This window comes from Ciconia boyciana, chromosome 4 (assembly GCF_034638445.1).
Source record: "Ciconia boyciana chromosome 4, ASM3463844v1, whole genome shotgun sequence".
Classification (NCBI taxonomy): domain Eukaryota; kingdom Metazoa; phylum Chordata; class Aves; order Ciconiiformes; family Ciconiidae; genus Ciconia; species Ciconia boyciana.
In genome coordinates this window covers 46,257,335-46,278,874 of record NC_132937.1, presented here as the reverse complement: position 1 = coordinate 46,278,874, position 21,540 = coordinate 46,257,335, and the positions used below count along the sequence as shown (strand labels likewise).

General features: G+C 39.6%; 1 protein-coding gene across 1 annotated transcript in view; it reads right to left on the bottom strand.

The window, feature by feature from the left end:
- Positions 1–806: 806 nt before the first annotated feature.
- The window catches only part of DOCK8 (dedicator of cytokinesis 8), a 94,073-nt gene continuing 73,339 nt past the window's right edge, over positions 807–21,540 (bottom strand). Inside the window, 15 exon segments of the mRNA XM_072858859.1 lie at positions 807–1,734; positions 2,371–2,538; positions 3,393–3,499; positions 4,531–4,674; positions 5,302–5,538; positions 5,976–6,065; positions 6,594–6,728; positions 7,496–7,627; positions 8,529–8,672; positions 13,410–13,602; positions 14,061–14,161; positions 14,950–15,108; positions 16,173–16,325; positions 18,169–18,303; positions 19,585–19,681. Of these exon segments, the coding sequence (XP_072714960.1) occupies positions 1,620–1,734; positions 2,371–2,538; positions 3,393–3,499; positions 4,531–4,674; positions 5,302–5,538; positions 5,976–6,065; positions 6,594–6,728; positions 7,496–7,627; positions 8,529–8,672; positions 13,410–13,602; positions 14,061–14,161; positions 14,950–15,108; positions 16,173–16,325; positions 18,169–18,303; positions 19,585–19,681 (2,110 nt within the window). The 3' untranslated portion in view covers positions 807–1,619.

The window sequence follows — 21,540 nt, the reverse complement described above, 5'->3', positions numbered from 1 at the left end:
TAATTATTACATTTAACAATACTATGAATGAGGAGGGAAATGCTTTCTTATACTCCAAATGCTGTGTAAGTACAGGGCTTATTTCACCTCTTTCCACATCTCATCTTGTTTGATCATGCCTGTGAATCTTCTACATAGCACATTCAAAATCTGACTTGCTTAGATGTCAACGAAGTGCTGGGAAAATTCCTATTATCTAATGGCAAGGCTGCAGATGACCATAAAAAGTCAAAATGTTTCCACTAAAAGCAGCAGCCTCAATCTCCCTTATACTTTCGGAGCAAAGAGGCTTTGCATTTAGAAACACATGGCATCAGCTCTGAGAAAGTTCACTGTAATTTTCTAAAAGGAAGTACAAATGAACAACTTAATTCCACCGCTTCATTTAATTTTAACATTAAATTCTGTGTTTGGGCAAATGGAATTGGTTACTTTAATCAGCATTAAACTATAATTTCCAAAACCCTGAAAAGGTGGAGGAAAGGAAGTAATATGGAGGGATGCTTTCATGGATCTTTGTTTCAAAATACAAACATTAGATGGTAAGCATCGTCACAATACAAATTGTGGCTCTGCCATTTCCTCACTAGATGAATTCCGAAGTCCTAATCTCTCTCTCTCTCAACACCCTCATCTGCAAAATTGTAATAATATTTCCTTACTTCAGAGAAGTGCTGTAAAGATTATTTAGTAAAATGTTTGCTGAGGGCTCAGAAAATATTAAGTGTTAGGTATTATAAATTATGTGCTAATTTCTCTTAAGCTGCAGTAAAGCCTGAGTGAAGTGCTTTGTAGGAAATCCTCACTGTGCGCTTCTGTAGTTAATTTTGGATAAGGTTATCTACAAAACAGCATTGTATAGTAAAAGAATCACTCATAGCTTAGCATCTTCTTTTTAAACTATTACTTGTTAGCTCTGCTAAACATGACACTGATTATCAAGAAATCCAGCTGCACATCAAGTAGTAGTCACTATACTTAGAAAAAAATTTAGAAGATCTATTAAGAATTATTTATTGCTGCTTCTTGCTTTCCAAGCTTTGGTTGAGAAAACTTGTGCAGAACTCTCCCTGCAGTTAAGGACTGTGATAGAAATTGGTGACAGAAACTGATTGAGGAAATTATTCCTTCCTACAGCTCCAGCTCAGCAAACACTGAGCAGGGGACCATGTCCCTGCTCATTAAGACAGCATTTAAGCACGTGATTAACTTGCAGAATGTGCTCCATTGCCAAAAGCACAGGGATAAATGCTGTCTTGGAAAAGAACCATAAATAGACATAATTTGTCAGTGTCCCTTAGACATGTTATTTGGATTCACGTTACACCTCAACCAAACCACATGGAGTTCTGTGTCTGTAAGCTAGTGGTGACTGACCTCATGCCACTGACCACTCTAATGGTCCACCCCTCTGTGTCATGTGATTATTTTACAATATATGCAAAAGTAGCTAAAAAGTACCCCCTTCCTTCCCAAGCTCTCATGAGATGTGGTTGATTTGGAGTAATCCCCCAGCTTTCATTCAGTGATCTTGTATAAATGCTTTTCTGCATGCTGTCCAGAAAGTGCACATGCTGTCTTGTGAGAGATTTCTGATTTCATAGATGTTGAATACCCTGTCACTTCTGGCTTGCAGCATGAAGCTCTTCCTTGGCCAAAGCAGCTAGTCCTTAGGTGCTTTGTGAAGAAGTCTGGGCGTCGTATTTCCTAAAACTGTGGTTACGAAAAGATTCCCTGCAATGAAATGGATCCATAAATAAAGTTGACAAATGAAAAAGAATCCAAGAAATACCTGCCTTGTGAAAAGGAGCAGCTGACAAATCATCAGCTGAAACATGTTATGAGATGCTCCTTCTTCTGCTCCCACCCCACACTGGACACAGTGGCTTTGTGAAGAAGTGTATATTCATAAGTAAAGGACATAAGTTAAGACTCTTCTGTCTCAGTCATGGGACTAAGGCGGATTATATTATGTGGGAGTGAAAGGATCACTCTTACTTCATGCTGGCTAACACCACATGATGCCATGCTTTCAAAACAAACACATACCTGTTCTATCTCCTTCCTGACTTCAAATGTTGAAGAAATGGCAAGATGTTTTGCAATATCTTTTCATTAGGGAGAGGGGGAAGTCTTCTCTAATGATGCATTAAAATGACATAAATCCCCTACCCCAGGAATGAGCAGCTTGAGAAACACAGTTAATACTACATTCAGCTCCGGTGGAAGTCAGCAGACTTCTTTAATCAAGTATGAAGTTGGCAGTGTGTATTATGGCCTGTTTTGAGCTGCTAGTAAAACTGCTTTTCTTCCTTGCAAAAATGGCATCTTTTTGTACAGCTACAACAGATAACCCTGCCCTAACTGTACCTTGTGCTATGGACTTTCACTACAGGTTTGTACAGCTCTGGGATCTTCCTCTCAATCATGGGCCTAAGGTTCTCCTTCAGCTTCCCGTAGTTCTTTCTGAGCTCTAGCTGATATTCCCGCTGGTCAGCAGTAATAAGGCGCTTGTTTTTCTCCACTGCTTCACCACACCTAGGCAAAAGGAAAGAAAAAAAATCATGACGTATCACATACTTCAGTTAAACTCATTAACTTTGTGTTAGGTAATCTGAATGGTCAAGGATCCACCTCCCCTGAGCTAGGCATTCCTCTGATAACTTGTCAAGTCCAAAATGATAATGAACTAATAAGAAACCTCTGTCTTTTCCAAGTACACAAATTGAGGTGATATTTTTAAAACATTAGAAATGCGTGAGGGAGCTAATAAAAAACAAATTTAATGACTGCAGAATACTGAGCTAGCTGCCTACTTACTGTAAACAGATGCAGTGACAATAGCAGAGAGTTGAGGGTGTATCTTCTGCATAAGGCTCATTTTTATTTAACTCAAACTTATCCTTCAGCAATTATGCTTTGTTTGGACTAAGGAGATGAGTATCTTGCTATGTGAGTATGCTTGTTAAGATTTACAAGCATATCTAAAGCAAAGGCCATATGTGTCTACTACTAGCAATATGTCTGCTTGACAGATTGGGTCAAATGTTTTCTTATGAACAGCTTCCTACATAAAAATGTCATTTTATTAAAAATAAAATCAAGGCAATAGTCTGAAATGCTTGATTTCTGCAAAATGTCAAAAGATAAAACAAATGGAAGATCTTAATTTCTACATAATTAGTTTGAGGTGTTAAAGTTTGCTCCCATTTGGATTGCAAAGCATTGGCCATGAAGCAGAGAAACAAGTCTGAACCAAGTGTCTAAAGCGTGAGATGCCAAGATTCATGATCCTAACTTGCATAATTAATTACACAGTCATATTATCGTTGCATTATTGCGATTATTGGCTTTGCTGATGCAATTCAACACTTCAATTTTGTTTTACTGACCTCATTATAAACTCTTTGAAGCACAACCTCAGCTTGTTGTGATGTCGATAAAGTTTGGGGTCTGCTGGAATTTCAGCCAGGAACACTTGCGCTACCTCTAGCGGTCCCTTATAGGAATAACACAGGAAAATGTCAAAAACACCTGCTTAGGCTGAAAATAGACCACACGTTTGGCTAAGCTGTTTGTTATTTCCTGAGCGGAATTATGAAAGAAAAGAAAACTATGCATAGTCACCATAACAGGATGGTTTTTTGCCCTTTTCACCCCCCGATTTTTCCTTCGGCAAGCAGAGTTTTTGCCCATAATATTTTATCCCCTCCTGTTTTTATTTCTTCTCCAGCCCCGCAAAAAAGGGAACAGACAAATTCTACTCAGCTGAGAAGAGCTCGGATAGCTCTACTGCCAAACCTGGTTACATGAGAGAAACACAGCTCCTGTGGGTGGCATTCCAAACCCCAAGGGAGTTAAATAAGCACGGTGCAGAAAAGGACCACTCTTTCCAAAGCTTACAACGTGTTACTTCAGACTAGAGACTTTGATTGATGAAGAATCTGAAGAAACTGAGAGTATTTAGGCTTACAGCAAAGAAACTAACCTCAGTGAAATTGTGGATAATGCCAAATTTTCTCTCAGTTATGTCTTCATTCTTTTAATTTTTTTTTTTAATTACCTTTTTTTGTTAGCAGGCATATTTATGCTATAATTATTGCATCTCAACTTTCTTTTGGGGCACTCAGGTCTTGACTTCATGTATTTTCTGTGAAACTGTGAGTTTGTGTGGACCCACAGCAGAATTTTTATCATTATTCCCCTTCCCCAAGGATATACCTGGAGTTCATAAAATGGCTGAGATGGATAGTGTGCTAGAAATGGAAAATCCTTGGATGCATTCACAAGGCTTCTGTGAGTTTCTGCACCTACAACCAAGACAGCACTTCCACGAGCACTTTCACCAAAAGCATACCTAATGAACAGTATACAATCACTAAATATCAAGGGATGAAGTTTAAATGCACATTATGACTAAATGTGTCTGACTAGATGTACCACTTCCAGTGCAAAAGATGATAGCAAAAAAGAAAGCACAATGAGAAAAGTATGCAGAAACTCTTCATCTGGCTTATTTGGATCCTTTACCTGATTCACAGTGGCTCCAACTGAGCCCTGCAAAACCATCTGGAGCATTTTGGCATCTGGTGGTTCTTGGTTGGTGGCTGCAGTCAGTTCCTGTGTTTTTTTCCGCATATCTTCAATAGCAACTTCAATTGGGGTTAAAATAAACTAATGGAAATGGAAGAAAAGATGCTTCATTACCTGAAGCATGCATGCAGTTGTCCTGTTCTAAATCTGGCAATGCGACTATCATTCTCCTGTGCCAAAAGCAGTAGTTGTGAAACCCAGGAAGACTGCTCAATCTAAATGTCATCGTGGTAGATGCTGCATCTGATTCAAAGCTCTTTGACATCTTATCATTTGCAAGAACAGGATGTAGATGTGACTCCCTGTTTGCATAAACTCGTTATTACTTTAAGTTACTGACTTCATGTCTGAAATGGTTTTGCACTTTCTACCTTCCCTGTCTCTAAACCAGCTCTCAGCCCATTTTAGTTCTTTGACTGTACTTTATCAGCTAGAAGTACAGCCATAAATAGAGCTCCACACATCCTCCTACACAGCATTACAACCAGGAGGTCAAAAGAAGAATATACACTCGCTATCCTCTCTTCTCTATAGTAAATACCCATCTTGCATTTGTCTATCCATTCTATGCCATTCCTATTTATGAGAGTAACTTGTTTGAGAAATTCAGCCTTCTTTTTTTCTGCCAAGCAAAGAATTTGAAAATCTTCCCACCCAGAGACTGATTCAGCCCTTGAGAAATTAGATATGTCCTCAAAACCCAATTACCTCTTCTTTTTGGATTACATTAATTCTAGTTTTGATGTAGGGGAAAGCATGCATTGTGGTTAGGATGGTGTTCCTCTTGTATTGCTCGCTAAGCTCTCCTCTGGGGCGCCCATCCATGGTGAAAGGTGTAGTATACATGAACCGACAGAGGTTGAAGTTCTTCTCAAAATAGGTTACCCTGTCTTTCATCTCATATTCATCAAAATACGGCTCCACAAAAGTAATTTGTATGTATGCCTGAAGAAAGAGGGAAGAACCATTACAGTACTTTACAACCCAAGAAGTGTAAAAGGAATGGCGTATGTGAAATGTCCTGTAGTCCACATTGGCTAAGTGTGGTCTGGAAGTGCACAGAGCTGCAAATCCTTCAGGGCTCCTTCTTTTCTTCAGAGCTGAAAAAATTTGCCTCTGGGAAGGGCGCAGCTTAGCCCTGGGGATCAGAGCCAGAGCAGGCACCAGAGATCAGAACTTCTAATTTCCGCACTCTGTGACAAGCTACCAAACTAAGCCTTTCACAGAGGCTTTAAGGACATCCCTGGGCACAGAGATACAGCCAAGTTGTTTTTTTCTTATGGTGCCTTAATGTTAGAGCATAAAAGTTGCAAGGGGATCCCCCTCCCTTCCTTTCTCTTCTGTGACAAAGCACTCAACACTCTCAGTAGTACTCTCCCCACCTTATTGGGATCCAGCTTTCTTTTGTCTACCGGAGCAGAGTCCTTAATCACTTCCACAGCATCCTCCCCAAAGCACTGGCCATAAAATCCCTGGAAAGGAAACAGAATTATGCTGCAGCGTTAGTCCTTAATACCATGCTAATGATCTGTATGCCTCTAGGACAAAGGAGTAACCATGACAATTTCTAGGCTCTGTACAGTCAATATACTTCTTCATGAACCACAGCTGGCCAGGGTAAGGCATCTTCTGACAAAGATTAGTGTGAGTTGCTCACACAAGAAACAGAACTCGAGGTAAAGCAATCAGAAGGGAACATCGCAGTTCCATGAAAAAGCTGAAAAGATACCAAAGCAAATATCTGGCATGCTCAAATCCAATCATTCAATATATTACAGGCCTGCCTATAAAAGACATGGCCTCAAGAAAAGGGATCACTTTCATCATTATGCTGTAAAAAGGGCTACAATGGAAGGGATACACTCAAAGAAAATAATCTATGGTACAAATCAGTTTGTTACTGATTTTTATGTAGCAATAATACTGTTGAACTGTGTGGGTTCATTAGAAAGTATAATGTAACATTGGAGATCATACTAACACTGTATTTTTTTCTTTACCTCTAATCTGTGAGAAATCTCAGGAAGTTTGGTAATTGCAGGCTCCTTATAAACAAATTCCTGTTCATCCAAGTCCCCAAATTTGGATCCATAGAAACCAACACGGAAGTAAGTTCCAAACATTCGCTTTTGACCCTAATTGAAAAAAGAAAGAGAAAATTTTTTTATGTCAGCGTTGTAGTATTTGGATGCCTTTTTTCCCAATTGATGTATAAGAAAACCCACTAATCCTACATTTTCCCTATTTCAGAGCCAGTTCTATGTATCATCAGTGCTGATGGATTAGAAGCACATATTCATGAAGGAAAGCATACAAATTAAGGGGACATTTGACTGAAATGTAACTTAAAATTTAGGCTAATCATGAAGTGACTTGCAAAACAAAATAACTTATTATTTTTTAATTCCATTGGATACACATTAACAAAATTAAAATTCTGCAATGAAAATTGATAAGAATTTGAAACTGACTAGACTCAGCAATAAGATTGTTCTGGAGAAAGAAGGAAAGGGGCAGTATGAGTGCTGAGAGTTTAGCCAGGCTTTTGTATTTTTTCTGTTTTATAACTGAAAACACTAGTTAATTGACAATGAAATTATTTTTCTGAAATAGATGTGGCCAGGTGGAATCATGCATGTTTTTATTCTAAGTTTGACCTGTTCAGCTATTTTTCCATAGCTCTAAACCAGTTTTATATTAATCTCTGCTTTTTCCTGCAGGGACGATAGAGCTCTCTTTTCACTGTAGACTACCCTTTGTAGGTAGGCCAAAGCAGATGGAGGCTTTTGTTAGAAAAAGGAAATGGATCTATTTCACATGAACAGTTTTATTATCACCAGTCTTAAACAAACAGTGCAACCCAGCAATGTGTCTTGCTAGCAGTGCTTTGCCTCATGAGTACCTTATTAATAATGCTGTCAAATGCCTTCTGTAGCTTGCTGTGTGTCAAGGTAAGCTTCCTGAAGTCTCGATGTGCTTCCAGTATGGGGATGACAATTTTGTACACCTCGTTCACAGTTTCATACAATCCCCCCTTGGGACAGAAAAAAAAAAAAAGGGAAAAAAATAGAAGAAAAGAAATGAGTCCTCATGCAGTTTGAAAAGAGACTAGATCTCCATTAATGACCTGGCTGAAAAGGGGATTTATGGGACTCATATTTTCTTCTGCTGTGTTGCTTGTTTTAGCTTTCTGAAACCTAGTAATAGTAAATGGATAGTTCTGAGCTGCAGGCAACAAACTGGATCTAATTTGGATCTCTGATCTGTTGGGCTCTCTAGCCCAAATTCCTGTGTAAAGCACATGGTTTCTACTTAGGGGCTAGAAGAGTTAGAAATATAGGTGAGCAGAAGGAAATGGATTTGTTTAGCATGTTCAGGGCAGCCAGAGCTGCATCTGGACAAAAGGAATCCAAATGATATCTTCAGAAATGCTAAATAATATATCCTCTTTAGCACTACAGCAATATGACGAGCTACTTGAGTATTAACATCATGACTCTTTACATGGTAAGTGTAGATTAGGAGGCTGGTGGTTGTATGCTGTGTAAAAGTGCAGGAGTAACTCTCACATGCTTTCTAAAATCTATAGTTTAAGCAAGATATTTTTCTTAAATGTAGTATCCCATGAAAATACCAATCAAAAGGCTTTGTTCGTGCCTGGGACAATCACTTTCTCCTGATGCTGCCTGTAGTCTGCACAGTAGAGGTGGGTATATGGCTGAGCTAGGCTACCTGAAAAGCCTAGCTTAGCCAACCTGGCAGAGGCAGGGCTGGTTCACCCAGATGTGTCTCTGCCTCTTGTTGTTTGCAGTGGGGCAGATCTGTGGAGCCTGGTTTAGCAGTAAGACTTTGTTTCCTCATGTGCAGGAAAATAAGCTATGGATCTGGCCCAGGTAGCTTCCCTCCATTTCCCAGTGATTTTGGCCCTTACTCACCGTGCTGAAGAGCTCTGCTGCTTGTTCCAGCAGCCCTACCAGGCCACTTTCTGAGAAATACCTCCCAGAACATATACCATCTTCATCTGGAGACAAAACATCATCTGAAACAGCAGATTCCTCCAGCACATTGGATGAAATGTTCTAAAATACATCAGAGCAGAGAAATCAGAAACCTAGATCAATAGGCTATCATAAAGATCGAGGCAGAAACAGTTTCAACATATTTACGTGATGGGAAGAAGAATGAGATCATACAAATGCAGCCAGGGGATACACAGTTAAATTCCATTTAGAAGCAAATGTAACATCATAAATCTCTGCAGATGGCAGATCAGGAGTTTCGCTACAAGAATCCTAAACTTTCTTTCTCCCCTCAAGTTTAAAATGCAGACTCCTGTACGTCACACACTGGCCTCCCTCTGGTGGCTGGACTTCCATGAAGCTGCAATGAGGTCAATCTCACATGCCGCAAGGGTCACAACCAATGTGCCCTTCCTGCTGCTGGTGCCTGGGGGTGGGAAATTCCAAGCTGCACCCCGGACCTCCTGCCACCTGCTTGAAGAAGTTGAACTTTCAAGTTGTTGATTTGACTTTTGCAAGCAGAGGAGAAATAGTATATAGGCAATATTGCTCTAAAACCTGCAATAATTGAATGCTGCTTCTTGTTTCAGCCTCTGCCATATTACACCTTGATCCTGCAGAATTTACTCGGCTTCTTGTTAAAGTTACTGATTTATTGGGTGTTTAAATAAAATTAGATAAAGTACACAGTGTCAGTCACTCTTTGAGATTCTAGACCATGAAATAACAGCTCTACAGTTCTTCAGGATTTTGAATAAATGACACCAGCTAGAGTAAAAATTAAAAATTTTATAGTACATAGAAATACATGTAAATGAACATTAAAATATGTGTACATACAGTATGGAACTTGCATATGTAACTTTCAACAGCAGCAGAAATGCTAAGCTTCGATTTGCTAGTAATTAAAATGAGTTAAATTAGTGTCATAGTGTCTCACTTCAGCAGAAACTGGCAATGACAATCTGTCTGAGTGCAGGATAGATGCCAGCTGGCTAGCTAGCCAAGTCCTTAAAGATATCTTTATAAAATGGCAGAGACACTAAGGACTGTTACTATTGATCAGATTTCAGATAAAGAATTGGCACCACACATCACTAGCAACATGGGACTTTCCCCCTTGGGTTTTCGGGATGTATTTATTTCTCCATGGGTGAAATTTGCTCCAACCATGCTGCCATCACAGTGCCTAGTCTGCACATCACATCAGCTCCACTGGAATGGTGAGCACAAAGCTCAGGACAATATTTGCAGGAGTTAAGAACTTCAGCCAGAGGGAAAACTGCAGCACATTTTAGCACACCCATGACACTTTTAACCTACCAGTCTCATTGAAGATAGTGACTTCAACCAGAGTTAGCCTCCCTGGCACATACCTAAGGCAACTCATACAACCTATGCTGCAGCTCAGTTTCTGGTTTACCCTTTCTGTAACAATAGTCATTAGGGACTGTTTGCACAGAATGCCATGTGGCCTTTGGTGGCTTTTTTTTTTTTTTTTTTTTTTTTTTTCTGTAGCAAAGGGAAGAGTCCAGAGGAGTGATTTATTTATGAAAGTAACCAAGAAAGTCACAGACACCAATTATCTCTTCTTTAAACCTGTAATAACTGATGTCAGGTATGTATTTCCATGTATTACAGTACATGCACTCCAGTAGGAGAGAGCCTTCATGACGTATTCCTGGTGCTTGCATGATTTTTTGCAAAGTGGACGTGCCTCACCCACCTTTTGCCTTGATCTACCTTTTGTATTGAAGAATTTTATATGTCCTTATATAATAAAGGCAATTCACAATCTACCATGTATATCATTGGCAATTATTTTGGACCTCACAAACATAGTTCTCTTCAAGGAAAAGAAACACTTGTGTAAACCCAAGGGGCTTTACTGTGATCCCCAGCCCTTATCACCATGTCAGATCTGGCTAGGAAAGTCTGCAACCTAGATCCCCAAAACAGCACAGTCAAATTAGGCTACTGCTGAGCCCAGGCTAATTAGCCCTGTGCCTCAGCAGGTAGACACACACACTAAGTCCTTGTCCGTGGTAATATAAAGTGGCTTTAAAGTCAGTACATATGCAATTCATACTCTTTCTAAGTCTGCCTTAACACTTGCAAAGGGGATTTAGTGTAAACACGAATTAAGCACAAAGGCAATTTCACTGAAAGTGATTCTGTCTGATTTCGAGGGATAGTTTTGATTGCACAGAGGGAAGCATATACAGTTTTGTCTGGCGCAGTATAAGGGAAAGTGTTACTCTACTGACAATCAGTTTTCTGGACATTAACAGGGTCACTGCAGAAGACCTAGGTCAAATGATTTAATCCTTTGCTGCCTCATTTTACTCATCTGTAAAAAGGAGATAACGCTTCTGCTCATCCAGAATAATCTTTTTTTATACACATTATTATCACCCTCAATTCCACAACTAAATGTGTATCACCAATATTGGTTAATTTCATATCTGAGCTAAATGAAGAAATGGACACAGAAAGAGACAGTGAGTGAGATCTGGAACTCCAGGTAAAGTCAAGACAGTCTGAGTAGTGTTTCTCTCCTTTAACAAGGTCATCTGAACAAGATCTTCATAGGTGCTACAAAACACAAACCTGTTTGTAAAGAATGGGAGCTCTTCTCTTGAAAGGCTTTGTGAAAATGCAAAGTGTTATTATAGTTAATTATTGTTATTGAGCAAACTGAAATTCAAAATTATGCTGTCAGGTAAAGAGTTATGCAATAGGGTTTCTGGTCATTAAGGCATTGCATTACCTCTCTCCTGTGGAGCAACTGTTCCTTTGGTGAACGTGTATTTACACAAGCATTTTGATGAGAGAGACTCATTTGTTGCTTTTAAACTTCTAAGTTTTTCCTTGCCTAGTGCCTTGTAGAATAGACTTCAGTTCTCTAAAATAACTGGAAACATACCCATTCATGGCAATCTGCATAATCTGGGAGCAATGGAAGGAGGAATTCCATTAGGGTTAAGTGAGTGAGATTACAAACATTCAAGGCAGTCTGGGAGCAGGATGACATTGGGAAGGGAACGTAGATTTCACCTGTATCTACATGATGGTAGTATGTAACAGGGAGAAAAGAAGAAAATAGAAGTAATGAATGAAAGTTAGAAGTTAGGAAGTATACAAAACTGATAAGGGATCCAAAATGGCAGAAGTATAAATCCATGGCGGGAAGTTTAGCCAGTAAAAAGAGTATATACAGCTATCTTAAGAGTAAAGGAATTTAAGAATAACACTAATCCATCACCTGATTGCTACGGTGGAATTGCAAATACTAATGCCCAACGTACTAAACTCAATGCAAAAAGCCAGGCGGTTCAATCATGTTCACATTTACTGTTCTGAAGGGAAAAAAAACCCCAGGTAGTATGGTTATTTACTATTCTGAAGGGAAAAATCCCCAGGTGGTATATTTGTATCAAGGGATGATGAATGTACCAACTACTAGTGTTAGCCATTTCAAAATCACCTGGACCATAAAATGTGCTCCTCAACAGTTTAAAAGAACTAAGTAAAAGGGTATTCAGGCAGCAAATACTGAGTTGCCATATATTTTAGAAAACAGGGGAAGTTCCAGAGGAGGCAATACGCTTTGGGGACCAAATTTTTTTAAAAGTAAACACGATGAGCACATAGTGGTATGTTTATCAGCCTGCATCCAGGACAAAGGAGTGGAAATACTGATACAAAATTTTACTAAAGAAAAAATTAAAGGTATTGTAATTAATCTGAATCAACACCAGACTATAGAAACCTGATACTTTTAAAGATATTACAATCTCATAAAGGCGATAATGCCCAAACAGTAGATGTCTATACAACATCTGAGTTGATTCTGCAAAATATTTCTGCTAATTAGTTGGAATGATTCATAATCATTGCAGCAAACACTCTGTAAATGAACAATGGTCTTCACTGGTCTTAGAGAATAATGATAAAGGAGGAATCATCAACACATGGGAATATTTTAAGGGTTCAGCTATTTCTATTTTTAACAATGTGTGAAAAAAAGCAGTAAAATCACTGAATTTGCACATGAAGTCAGTTCAGGTAAGGGTAACCAAAACTGCATAATCTGATAAACTACACATAAATATCTACATTTCAGAATGTCCAACTCTAACAACAAAGAGTTATGCTTTCATCTATGTGATGTAGAAAAGGATGGTGAAAAACCCAAGAAAACTCTCTGGAAAATATCAGTGTATTACTGAGTAAAGAGCTCAACAATGCCAAAAGAACCAGTGGAGTCTTTGGAGAGATAAACTGAGAGATACTTCCCAGGCTTAAAGAACTTATGGAACATTTTTACTTGACTTTGATGTCACTGCATATAGACTATGGTGATTGTGTCATTCATCAATCAAAAAGGTGTTGGTTAGTAACTGGAGGACAAAGGATTGGAGAACATGCCTAAAAGAACTGAGTGGCTCCAATTACCTAGATTATGAGAAAGAAGTTTGAAAGGTGCATCTGTCACAGTTGATAAGTAACAGCCCTAGGAAAAGGAATGTGATAATAGAGGGGTTCTGCTTAGCAAACAAGAGATTCCAGTATCCAGCTGCTGGAAATAGAAGCTAGAGACAGCCAGATACTAAAGTACCAGTTTTCATCAGTAAGCGTAAATCATCGGAACAACCTACCAGGAGTGGTGATGGATACTCTTTTCTTTCCCACTTTTCCTCCCCGCTTCTACTCTGCTTAACACAAGAAGGAATACACACACCAGAACAGGCCATCCCAGCCTTATGCTGTCAGAGCTTGAGAGCATTTACTTACCTGAAAGCTGACACTGCCCACTGGGAGATAGTTTCGATCTTCAAGCATGCTGAGGTACTCTGCCACCAGTGCTGCAGCATGGACCAGACACATGGCTGCTTCTGTGTAGCACTTCCTTTTAGTGTGCTTCTCTGCCATGTTCTGCAGCCAAGTCAGCCTCAAGTCGGGCGATGTCTGGTATCCTTTGGCAATTCTAACAACACAGGGCAGAAAGGAGATGTGAATGATCACTTCTTCTCAAATAACAGAGAGAACCTTTATAATTCTCCACCTGGGCTAATCTGAAGGAGACATCTCTGTCTTTATTCTGTATAATTTGCTAAGCACAGGGCAAAAGAAATGGTTAGGTAGGGGTAGGCAGGACACACAGGGACTATGAGGAGAGTAAAACTGCTGAACCCAAGACTCTTCAGTGTTCATCAGGCGCTGACTCCCATCCTTGCCCAAGTCTGTGCCCATCTCCCAGTGGCTCCACTGCAACATGCTCAGTCCCGCAGCCTGGGACCCCTGTGACAGATCAACTGTGCTAAAGCGGGAATGTACGCAAACAGAACAGCTAGAGGGTTTGTCCACAGCTTGTCCCTAAAACGCACAGTTCCTGTGCTCACCTCACTGCAGAATTTCCTCAGTAGCAATTCTAAATGGATTCACCTGTACATGAGATCCATGAGCATCTCCGGATCTTCCTGAAATTCCCTCATTTTCACTGTATCTGACAGGATGCTGTTCAGATTACACAGCAGCTCCTCTACCTGCAGTAATATAAAGATCAACATGCATTTCTCATGTGTTTATTTTTTCCCTTCTAGAAAACTAGCAGCATCTGCACCAAATGATGTTATTCTCTTTTAGTTCTTCTTACCCAAGGAAATGTCAGGATGCTGAATTGCTACAAGGTGTTTTCCCAACTCTATTCAATGCAGCAAAGACTGCTGACATAGCAAATATTATACACACATTTTAATTAATCAAAATGAGCTGGAATCCTTTGATCTGTTTATTTCTGAATGAAAAAAAAATCAAACCTATGTGCTAATGTTCAGCTTTAGTTGATCTGTGATGTGATGTGATAACAAAGCAGATGTCTTTGTAAGTCTTCAGCACAAGCTGAGTTACAGGAAGAATTTTAGCAAAGCATCTGACAGTTGTCTGAAATGTTTTTCATTATTGCTGCTGCCGCCTTATGAACTGAAAAAGAGAGAGAATGATGCTACTTGTCTGAAAACTGAATGAATAAAATTCCATCTTGGGAAACTCTTACAGGGTACAGTTCCTGCTGGGGTCTAGAAGAAAGTTGTACACAAAGCTAAGAGATTATTCTCCTGTAATGCGATTTCAGTGGAACTTCTTAAGAGTTTATTCTATGGAATTATGTCCTTCACTTCTTCCCCGCTTATTGTTGTGTTAGAAATAAACTTGTGCAATAACCTCTGCATCCTTATTTTCATTGCTTTGGAAGACCAAGATCTAGGACTTACTCCAAGCACATTCCTATGTGAAAGCTCCTTATAAAAGCCACAGATGTCATAAAAGATTTGACCTGAATGGGAAATGGAGTTGCCTGCATATCTGCATCTTCCTCTGCATAGGCTAGGATGGTTCGCAAGGATCGTCGAAGGAATTCCTCATTAAACTCGGGTGATTTGCCAACCAGAGAGGCTAATGACATGGTCACCTGCATCTTCACTCTTGCAAAATTCTTTCAGAAGAAAAACCAAAAACATTAGAAAATGATGGCTGCACTGCACCATGCATATAATTTCACATATGTCTGTCTACTGTATAAACCAAACCCACTTTCTCCTGCCCACACTGAATGCGTTAAACTCACTGCTCACACAAGTGGCCTCTGGTGCATCAAAGCCAGTCCTATTTTACCTGGTTAAGCCAAAGTTCCCTAATTCTGACATGCCTGTACTTTGGGGCAAGGTTGTACCTTGGAATACATATGCTTGCTTGAGACAAGGGAAAGTCAGAAGCACCTCTTTCCCCCTCGGAAGAGGAAGCAGGACTGGGAAAACATTCTGGAAACAAGTCTGGGAGGCAAAAGGCCTCTGAGGGCTTCACGTGGTGGTGCACTATGCCTTGCTGATCATGGTGTCTCAGAGGCACATTTTCCTCCTGCAAAGCCAACACTTTTTACATATCCAAGGCTTTTAAAGTAACAACTAGGGAAGAAAATGCTGTACAAGATCAGATGCTAGCCAAAATTCTAATGCATTTTGTGCTAGGACATTGTAAACCTACATGCATTACATATGCGTTTTGCTGCATACGTGTGGTAAGAAACAGAGCCAGTTCTGAGACCAAGGGGCCAGTGAAGAATATACATACAATTCATACAAGCATACAGTACTTCCGTATGCTTCTGCTTCTACTTAGGTTGTACTTGCATTAGAATAGAACTAGTCTAAGTTTCAGTAGTTCTGACGCAGGAGTGAAAAAAAAAACATGACAAATGAAGAGTATTGTTTATGCATTGTATAGTCCTTGCTATCAGAGGCCTAATGCTGTTCCATTTGAAGATGCATTTACAGATGTTGCAGAAAAAGTTACATTTTCCTAAACAAAATAATGAACAATAATTAAAACTACTTTCCCCCTCCACTTCTAGCACTTCTTCTGGCTCAAATGTGTGAAACAGCATCACATATGACTATTTATCTACGGATGCATTCTATTTGCTATCACAACTTCAGTTTCAGTTTCAACTGATCACAAAAAAAGGTGTCACAAAACATACTGCTGTTCTCAAAATCTTACACTGGTAGAGCTGAAGCTGTATCTCATGAGGAGATAGAGAGTGGCACAGGCTTGAGTCCGCGTAATATCTATGCTGCTGCTGCAGTGATGGAGAACTCTTTGACATAGGTCAGCACACTGTTCGACCTCCTCTTCAAACAGGAAATCTCCAAACTAAGGGAGATAGAGTAGAAAGTATTCATTACTCCTTTTTCTGGCCATTAAAACATCATTAGCTTAGTGCACAAAAATCACAGGATTCAGGCAAAGACTAAAGTTTGCAAAAACTACATTTTATACTTTTTTAAATTTGGACTTCTGATTCTTATGATGCTATAGGTTCCATTTTCAAGCTTTTCAAAAGAGAAGAAGGCTTTGAAAATAGTCTTTGGGTTTAGAAAAAGAGTGGCAGAAAGAAAGAAAATTTTAAAAATTCTCAGAGTCGCATGGCTCCAGGTGCTTTTGAAAACATCAAATATTGCAAAATTCTTAGAAGCATGGAGAGTTGCTATTTTCAGAATATATAATTGTTGATGAAACATGCAAATACTTCCTTAAGCATAAAGAGCCATTACTAGCTTTTTGCATCAACACCCTACCCTTCCCCAGCCCTCCAGCACATTCTTCCTCCTACAGTGTGCCACAAAACTTCCATTGCCCAGCTTTCATGCCAGACCCTCCTTTACAGTGTCTCCACAATGCACCTAGCAGACAATAAATCCAGGGGGCAGGATGTCTATCCTAAGAAACTCTCACCGTAGACAGCACTGGTGCACTAGTACCATATGTACATACATAGGACTGATAAAGCTACGTGAGCAGAACACAGGATATTATTTCTCATTTGCAGGCCCATTTCCCAGTTCTCAACCTTTCTTCACTCCATTATCTCACTGTTTTATGTCTAATTTATATTACAAGCCTGCTGGCACAGGATTCTATCATTTTTATTTGTAAAATAACATCTGTGTAATAGAAATAATTGGAATGATTGCTTCATAAAATACAGAACTGAGTCAGCTTAACTAGAAGATCTACTTCAATGAGAATAATGATTGCTTCACAAAATTCATTATTGTAATTGGAAGTTAGCTTTCAAAGATAAAGTACAATGAAAACATAATTATGAGTTTCATAACTACTCAGATATCTACCCTGTAATTAGACTTTGTCAGCCAATCTGGATTTAACAGCAGACAGGCATTAATTGGACAGGAGTATCCTGTTTGTTATTTGCATTTTAGAATAGTTTAGGGAAAAAAAAAACATTTCACGGATTTTTCCTTTATGGAACTGCTTTTCTTTGTAGGAGAATAAATCTTAAACAGATTTTAGAGTCCTCATGATGCACCTAACCCTTATGATTCATATTATAAAAATGTTGGGTCAAATTCTGTCCTCATATAAATTTTAATTTTTTTTTTAATTGGTGATACAGAAATGGAAGAGAGATTAGGATTTGACTTAGTTTTCAGACAGAACGAAGATGAAATCTGTCAACATCTTGGAATCTTCTTAGAATTTTGGAACCTATCTTAGAAGTAGAACCCTAGAATGATCCCCCTGATCTCTGATGAGTTAGCTTTGATTTCTCTGCTGCCCAACTGGTTGGAAACTAGTCCTGATGTATAATAACTTAAATTTGACTTTATGGATTCTGTGCAATCCCTGGCATTCAGATTCCTAATTAAAATCAGAATGTATTTAAAATAAATATAATGGGTGAAATTTTTTACCTTTTTATTAGTAAATCTTCTATATTTAAGAGTAGACTGCTAAAACCACAAGAATATTCAGATTCAGTTATTCCATCTTGTGTGGTCAATGAAATAACCTTACAACAGCTGTAGAAGTCCCTTAACATCCCTATAGATAGACATTTGTATTTACATATGCAAAATATATTTAACGAATGCCGAAGGAAAAGTAGTAAGTGAATGCACACAGCTCTGCTCTAGAAGTGCTGCTCTAATAACTTGATTGGAAGCATGAAAACAGAAGTATGTCAAGAGCATACCTTAGCAATGAGCGCTCTGAGTGTGGCAAAGCAATGAGTCAGGTAAGTGGTGCTCTGATCACAGCCAAGAGAATTTACCAGGACCTTCAAAACTCCTCCCAAAAGATTATCTCTGCACTCTGCTGCGAAGCTTGCCTACACATGGAGGACAAAACCAACAATAACTGCATGAGATAATTCAGCAATGAACTGGCACAGAGGAAATGAAGTTCTGCTCTCCTGTCCATGAGACACATCCAGGAGTTTAGAAGTTGCGATTTTTTCATTTGTTAACGTCTGCTTCAGCGGAATTTCAAAATGCTTTTGTAGTGATCAGGAAGACAGAGGGGAAAATGTCTCAAACATTTCTCAATATCCGCAGACCCTCCAATGCATTTTTAAACTCCCCCAGCTTCTGCAGTGACTCTTGAAGCTCTGTCCACTTTCTGTCCAATCTTTCACGTACCTTTGATCAGGAAGTGATCCTGTGGTGGACAAGCACCATCCTTCCCCTTGCCTCCTCATGCTCTGATTTCCTGGGCATACGGGCTAAACAGGCATACTGGTATGCTCTGATCAAACCCACAACCCAAACAGTGGGGAGACTAGGTGCTATGAGTGGTGTCATGCAAAAATCATGCCCAGTACTACAAGAGTCTAGTAGCTAAATGCTTTTCTACTAACAGGTTTTCAAGAATGAAGTTTTCTCCTTGCTATCTATGAATATGCATGTTGCTCCAACAGTAGTATTCCCATACGCATGAATTTGGAGTGTTTCTCCTAAATCAGAAGACCATCTTTAAGTAGAGTCAACTGCCAACTGCTGTCAAAGGATGTGTGAAATTTTACTACATCTGACTCCTAGAAGTTAAGTAAGTTCTACACATTACTTTGCTCTAGGAGGGAATATCTCTTTTCAGAAGGACTCCATGCAGGTGGAAGATACTTTCCTGCACTGAGCACTCTGTGGGAGTCAAGGCTAAATTCTTTTGTCTCACAGGATCATACATGCAAGTATGACCAAAGGCCACCCAGCAGTCCATTTCCAAATTACTAGTATCTTCAGATACATTCCTAGCATAAATGAAGATTTTTCTTCCCTTATCCCCTCCAAACTCTCAGATCATAGTAAGGCAGTGGAAATGGCTTTCAACAACGTCTACTGAAAACAAGGGCGTACATTTCCCTTTCATTCACAGTAGTGCAATGCCCTCAAGTAGAAGGGGCTTGTGGCATCAGCATAAGGCAGGCAGCAATTGTATCTTTGGATTCATTCTTCTTCATCTTTTTTCCTCCTTCAAGATTATACAAGTTTACAGAAGATCTTTAATTAAAACATTTTGCACTGCCTAAGAAACAAAAGGAGAAATGAATTTTGCTTCCACTGGCTTCTGAGGGAGCAGGGATTGGTACCAAGCCAGCTCTGCCATTTCCCACCTGGATGATGTTCTCTTGCATATCAAGAATGATCAGGTTAGCTTCAGTTGCCAGGTTTCCACTGATCAGAGCTTCTTGATCTAGCTCAGCTTTTGTCCTGCAAAGAGGAATTTTAATTAAAGCATGCAGAGAGTACTCCAAGAGTTAGATGGCCTGCTGTTCAAAGCCAAAATACGAACAATACCATTCTGAACAATCCTGTAAGAGCAAACAATTAAAATAGTGGTCAGAGGTGTTTCTCAAGAACTATGGAGTCAAATGAGGAGAGCTGATATAATAGAACAGAAGTTCCAAAGTGGAGATCTGAAAACTAGGCCTCTGGATAGTTCAAATAGATGCTTCTGCTTCCTTAGTAGCAATCTGTGTAATGGCTACTCTGCCCTCAATATCACGTTCAATTGTTCAATAAGCTGTGCAGTAATTTCCGAATGCATTGCCTGTAGCAGGACACCAAAACTGAAAATGGAATAAAAGGCAACTGATCTAACACTTCTAGAAAAAAAGTAAAAATAGCAGGCTTGGGCAAAGGGGAAATTGCTTCAACGCCATAGCAGCAGTATTTAATTTAGGCAATTTAAAATATTGATTCTTGAGACTGTTGACAACATAAGGCAGCAGGTCCAACAGTTGTGGGGTCAATACAGCAGTGCCCCAGGCCATTTAAGAGAGGACCGAAATATTTATAAAAGATGGAAGGTGGTGGTAAAGCAATGCATGATACCCTCTTAGTTGAGACTTAAGGACAAGGTCTGGAACACAGCTCCTCTGCAGCTGAATGCTGTAAGCATAGATGCAGCTCCTAACACAAGTGTATTTTCAGAGGTTCCTTCTATGCGAGAAACACAAAGAGAAGGCTTTGTTCTTTTTCCTAAACTGCTCAGAAAAGGGCTGTTGCATGGCCAGAAGCTGCTCTCTAGAGCTGGAGATTAGAGCTGCTCTGACTTGGGTCAAAGTTCCTAAGGTGCACTTCTGTGGCTGGAGCAACACCCTTACAATCACACTTCCGAGTGACTTCAAAATCTGTGGCTTTTCTGCTACGTTCACTTAGCTTTTCTGCCTAGTGAGGTCTTACCCAAAAAGAAAACCAGAAAAGTAAAGAGCCATCCTTTTGGGCACAACCAGATAATTCTGGGAAGGGCTAGGAATGGAAGTCAGGGCAGTCATATGATTATTAATTACAAAGACTCAAAGCAATGAAGAGCAGAAGGGCTTGCCAAAAGGCTGGTGCTATAATCAAGCCAGAGATTACTAAATATGAGTAAGAACTGAACAAATTAAGCAAACAGCATAGCAGTTTGAACCATTTCCAGCAACCACTCAGCCCTGCACATTAACCGTGCTGACTGGATCCTCTCTGACACCACACTTAGCTTGTAACTGCAACTACAATCCCAAAGCATGCTGGACTAAGGAGAAGCAGGCTGAGTGAGGCTGAGCGGCGACCTGTGCAAACCTGCTGTGCCATGTACTACCTGCAAACACCTTACTTACGGGACATATACAGTAAAGGGATTCACAAAGGGTGAGAGCAAAGATTTCGCATACCACAGTGATGAATGCTGGGTAAACCAGAAAGGCCTGGACAGCATGCAGAGTTTTACTTATGTAACCAGAAGTTTTATTTTAAGTGGTTTAACTGAACTACTGTGAAGAGATATTGTAGAGCTGCTGCTTGAGGACTGTTTTATTCTGGTTTCAGTGAAACTGGCTGGGAGAAAGCAATATTATCAGGGCAAAATAAGAATATCCATACAGGATCTATACCTCTTCCAATCTAGCGCAGAAGATGGAAGGATTCTTTTTTTAAAGTTTGGATGAATTCCAAATTAACAATCTTGTGTTCAAAAATGTATGTGATAATCATGGATGAGTGCTAGGCTACAGTAACGTAGTTGCCACATAGCACAAGCCAGTGTTCTCAGTTCAAATTCGCACATGTTGAAGGATATCACAGGA